Raw genomic sequence first — 5,232 nt, forward strand, 5'->3', positions numbered from 1 at the left:
CATGACTAGGGAGTAGCAGAACAAGTGGTCTGGTCTTATAGCCTATGAGTTTAACCATTAGACTAAATGGTCTCCCTGAGCTCCAATGCCTGGATTCTAACAGAGGTTAGATTATCCGTAGTATCTATGACCTCTTTTCCCTGGTGTTCAGAAATAAGGCCAGAATCAGTAACATTTGTGTGTAAACCGGTGGTCCTCATACCTCCTTTCTTTTCATTTGAAGCCACTGTAGCTTCACTCCACAGGCAGAGCCCTACTTCTCCCCTGTGGGAGGACAAACAAGGAAGGTCAAGGTCTTTAAATGCTGTATTCCATGGATCCCCTCTCCCTAGGTAAGGCAGCACTGGCCCATCCCAATCCCCCACCTTCACTTCTACCCAGTGGTGGCAGAGACACTCTGAGTGTTGGAAGGATAAGGATTTCTTCCTAAATAGGAAGGTTAAGAGCCTGAAGACCTTGACAGGTTTCATTTGCAACAAAAGGGTATTTCCTTTGAAACTCCACCTTAGCGCTCTCCCTGCAAATCCACCCCTAAGGGGCATGGATGGTCAGTGCTCTCTCATCTAGCAGGATATTCACCAAGTCTGCCTCACAGTGGTTGTCCAGCAAGTGTTTACCAACTTGAAGAGCTACCAGCACAGCCTGGAAAAAGTATGCCCGTGGGTAGACTAAAAATAAAAATAAAAAAACCCCAAAAAACCACACACACTGGAAAAAATTCTAGGCAATTTCCTTACAAATAATCGCTTTGAAAATATTGTTTTAAATGGCAAAACACTAAGGACCTTTAACAGATTTTTTAATTCAACGTTTTTATAACCTTGAAGTGAAGGTGGAGGGAGCAGTACTTTTTAAGGCGCCAGGATTACACTCTAGGTTCAATGCTCCCGGATATGAACCTTTTTCAGACACGGCCTTGGGACCTAGAGTTTTAAGTTCTCATTCAACTCCATAGATGTTCTAGGTAGGTCAGAGGACACTCAGGTTGAGTTTAAGCCCCTATAGATGAGTCAGACAGCAACAATTTACAGCGTCTTTGTTTCTGCTATTCAGTGCCCAGCTGTTAGAGATGGTAAACATGTGGGGAGGACTTCAGAACATTATGAGTATCTCTGGCTGGAATTTTTAAAAACTCACTACTATCCTGACAAAAGACCACGACCTTCATCTCCCTTGGCATGACTGGTTTGTCTTGCTCTTAAGCCATATATTATAATGAAACGTCCCAAATGTGCTGAACAAGTCTTAATGTCAAAAGTACACTATATACACTTAGGGACCCAGAAATCAGTCTTTACCTACAAAAGATAAGAAAGCTTCCAGGATGCAGAGAGAGCATTCCTTTAACAGGCGGAAATCAGCATTTCCTGAACATTTACTGAGTTCTAGTCACAGTCACACAGTTAATTAATATCCAGCCACAACGTAGGGACTGACTCTCAACATTTTACATTCGTGAGGACGCAGTGTGAAAGATCTGGGACTTGCTCAAGGTGACACACTGCAGCAAGGAGTCAGAATTTGAATCCGAAGTAGTGTCATTTTCCCTAACCGCTGGCCGCGGCCAGCAAACACAGGACTGCCACGGGGAAATTAATGACCCACAGCCATCAGCCATCCTCGTTCTGCGCCATAACTGGGGAGACAAGCCGGTTCTCGTGACTCTTCAATCTTTCTGTTTTCACCCAAGTGCATGACTGCGGGAGCAAAGCGACCACGTGAGCGCCCGCGCCTCCCCCGCTCCAAGGCCAGGGACAGTGCCTGGCCAAGGGCAAGTCACAGGTGCGACAACGTGCCAAAACTGGACCCAGAGCCCCAGGGCGCAAGCTCTCCCGCGGTGTCACCCGGCAGACGGGACGGGTGTGGCCAACAGGCGCGGCAGATCATGAGTACGCGGAAAGTGCAGCTTGAGGCGCGGCCAGCATTGCAAAACGGGGGCCGCGAGAGAACTAGGAATGACCTTGGTCGCAGCCACTGTACCCCGCAGGATGACCTCCGGGGGCTGGGCGAGGGTCTCTGGCAGTCTCCGGCGCTAGCCAGCCGGCGCAGCAAGACGGTGCTTGGACGCTGGGGCGAGGCTGCGGGGAGGGGGGGGTTTCTCCCCACGTGGACTAGCTCTCCGCTGGGGCGTGGCCGCCGGGGCGGCCCGGGCCAATGAGCGCCGCTGTCTGGCTCACCCGGCTGGGCAAGCCGGGCCGGCGAGGGCTGCGTCAGCCCGGGGGCGGGGCTCCGGGGCCGGCGCCAGGCGCAGCGGGTCACGCGGGTCGCGGCGCCGGCTATAAGTAGGGGCCGGCGGCGTGCTCCGCTGGAGTGATGGCTGCCGGCGCGCGCTGCGTGCTTCCTCTTCTCGGCTGCTGAGGCGCCTGCGGCTGCTTCCTGGGTGGCTTACGAACCTTGCGGCGCTGTCCCCGGTCCCGCCGGCCCGGGCAGTCTGCTCGCCGACCGCGGGTGCGTGCGTCCGTGGCTGTAGCTCGCCGCCGCAGCTTCGATCTCCTCGTCTCCCTCTCCGCCCTCCCTTTCCTCTGGTGAGTAGTGGCGTCACCTCGGAGAGGCTCTTTCTTCTCCCCGGGGCCGGGAGGCGGCCGGCGCGGGCGGCGCGGCGGGCTTCGGGTTTCGTGGCCGCCTGCCTCCCTCCTCTGCCGCTCCCGCCCGCGGGCCTTTTTGGCGGTCCCCGGGCGGCGCGCGCGGGAACGGCCCTTTTCCGGTTTTCGCGCGGAGGGCGTGCGCGGGCCGGCGGCGCGGGGGCCGGGTTGGGCGCGCGCGGGCCGCTCAGGCCCCGACGCCACGTGCCCCCCGCCTCTCGCGTCCTGCGGGGCGCAGGGGGCCGGGGTAGCGGGCGGAGGAGGGCACGGCGAGGGTCCCCCGGCGCGTAGGGAGAGCGGGGTACCTGACCACCCCCCGCCCCCCGAGGCGCACGGCTATTGTTATTTTCTCCCTCTCCCCCCGCCCCAGGATGAACTTGCGTCCTTTCTCTTCTCCGCCATGGAATTCTGCTCCGTGCGTTTAGCCCTCCAGAGCCAAAGAAACCCCAGACAACAGATGCCCGTGCCCAGCGTATAGCAGTAACTCCCCAGCTCCGTTTCTGTGCCCTAGTTTACAGTATTTAATTTTATATAATATATATTATTTATTATAGCATTTTTGATACCTCATATTACGTTTACACATCTTGAAAGCCGCTCAGTAATTGTCTTATTAATTAGAAAACCACTACTCTAGAGAATGGAAACGCTGACTACCGCCACTTCTGGTCCGTTGGTGGAGTACCTATGGATGCTTATCCTAGGCTTCATTATTGCATTTGTCTTGGCATTCTCCGTGGGAGCCAATGATGTAGCAAATTCTTTTGGTACAGCTGTAGGCTCAGGTGTAGTGACCCTTAAGCAAGCCTGCATCCTAGCTAGCATCTTTGAAACCGTGGGCTCCGTCTTACTGGGGGCCAAAGTGAGTGAAACCATCCGGAAGGGCTTAATCGACGTGGAGATGTACAACACGACCCAAGGGCTGCTGATGGCCGGCTCAGTTAGTGCTATGTTTGGTAAGTTCCTTTTCGTATTGTCCTCTTCATGGTGGGTGAGCACATTTGTATCATGGGTGGTTCCGTTTTTGCGCTGAAACTTTCAGATTATTTCCTTCAGGATGCACTACTTACATAATGGAATTTCGCCATTTTACTTAATAAAACTTGACTGTGTTTCAGGTTCTGCTGTGTGGCAACTAGTGGCTTCGTTTTTGAAGCTCCCCATTTCTGGGACCCATTGTATCGTTGGTGCAACCATTGGCTTCTCTCTTGTGGCGGCAAAGGGGCAGGAGGGTGTCAAGTGGTCTGAACTGATAAAAATTGGTATGTTTAATTCCGAACGGCTTCTTAATTTTTATCCTCGTTATATGTTACCGTGGCATTAGGTATGGGATTATATGGCATAAAGTGGGAAGATTTTTGAAAATAGATTATCAATATTTAAAGTGTTTTTTGGTTTCCAGTTTTCATCATTAGACATTTTTTTCTGAATGTGTTCTCTTCCAGTTATGTCTTGGTTCGTGTCCCCGCTGCTTTCTGGAATCATGTCTGGAATTTTGTTCTTCCTGGTTCGCGCATTCATTCTCCGTAAGGTAACCTTTCTCTCCCCATTATAACCTTTCATGGGTCACATTCAGTCAAATTCAAATCCGGTGACATTCTTGCAAATGTGATTGGTGTGTGGACTTGGAAAGTTAAAGAAAAAAGTTTTTCTGTACACCTCTTCCTTGTTGTGGAATTCTCTGAAAGAAGCACATTTTTAATACCCAAGAGGGCATTCAGGAAGGAAAAATTGAATGAATGCTATGGTGTGCCAAGAAATGAGAAGTGGAAGTGCAAAAAAAAAATTTAGGATGGTTGTATGCATATTATTTATTTAAATCAGCATTATATTCAGACCAATATAATGTGTAAACTTGGAGTTAAACAAGTTACAGTGTTGTCCCCTACGGCTTTTACTAAACTGCCAGTTAATTGGGTCTCTGCAGTGCCTATTATCTAACCAATTTGTAAGCTCCTAGGTGAGGACTGCCTCCCATTTCACTCCAATTTCTCAGAATAGGTAAAAAGAACCAGTAAAGGTAGTTTTGGGTCTCCTCAGAATTTCAAGCAGCTATTTAATATCATGTCCATTTGAAATTCCCTTTTGGGTGATCTGATAGCATTTGTTTTATCAAGAAGTCATACTGGCTCCAAAATAAATTGAGACAACAAGGGATTACGTTGGCAGTGGACTTAGTTGCAATAAGAATAAGTGTATTTTTTTCAGGAAACAGTTGTCCTTTTTCTAGGGTGAATGGCTCTTAACAGTCTATTGTAAGTTCTTAAAAATGCTCCTAAACTGTAGAAATCTGAGTGAAGGGAGAGATAGGTAGCTTAATCCCAAGGGGATAAGAATGTATTCAGACCCACTTGTCTGGTCTCGTTCTAAACTTCTCTAGGGAAGGATTTCTCTCTTCCCTGTAGAAATTCTGTGACTGGTAAAGTGACTTACTAATCACTATTTCCTATAGCATGGGTAAACTTGAAGCACCTATATATAATTTGAGAGTAAACAGTTCATTGCTGTTTATGGAATATATGCTCTTATATTCAGTAAGCAAGTATGGTAAATGTCTACTTTCCCACTTCTTACAGCTATATGATAATAGGATGCTTTAATTTGAGGTTCACCAGTAATCATGGACCAGATTTTTTTTTTTTTTTTTTTG

At 49.3% G+C, this 5,232-nt stretch overlaps 1 protein-coding gene across 1 annotated transcript in view; it reads left to right on the forward strand.

Annotated features, from left to right (window-relative positions):
* Positions 1-2,226: 2,226 nt before the first annotated feature.
* The window catches only part of SLC20A1 (solute carrier family 20 member 1), an 18,535-nt gene continuing 15,529 nt past the window's right edge, over positions 2,227-5,232 (forward strand). Inside the window, exons 1-4 of the mRNA XM_008057106.1 lie at positions 2,227-2,525; positions 2,953-3,538; positions 3,701-3,844; positions 4,028-4,113. Of these exons, the coding sequence (XP_008055297.1) occupies positions 3,223-3,538; positions 3,701-3,844; positions 4,028-4,113 (546 nt within the window). The 5' untranslated portion in view covers positions 2,227-2,525; positions 2,953-3,222. The remainder of the gene's footprint in view (positions 2,526-2,952; positions 3,539-3,700; positions 3,845-4,027; positions 4,114-5,232) is intronic.

This window comes from Carlito syrichta, unplaced genomic scaffold (assembly GCF_000164805.1).
Source record: "Carlito syrichta isolate Samal-C Ts95f unplaced genomic scaffold, Tarsius_syrichta-2.0.1 Scaffold302727, whole genome shotgun sequence".
Classification (NCBI taxonomy): Eukaryota; Metazoa; Chordata; class Mammalia; order Primates; family Tarsiidae; genus Carlito; species Carlito syrichta.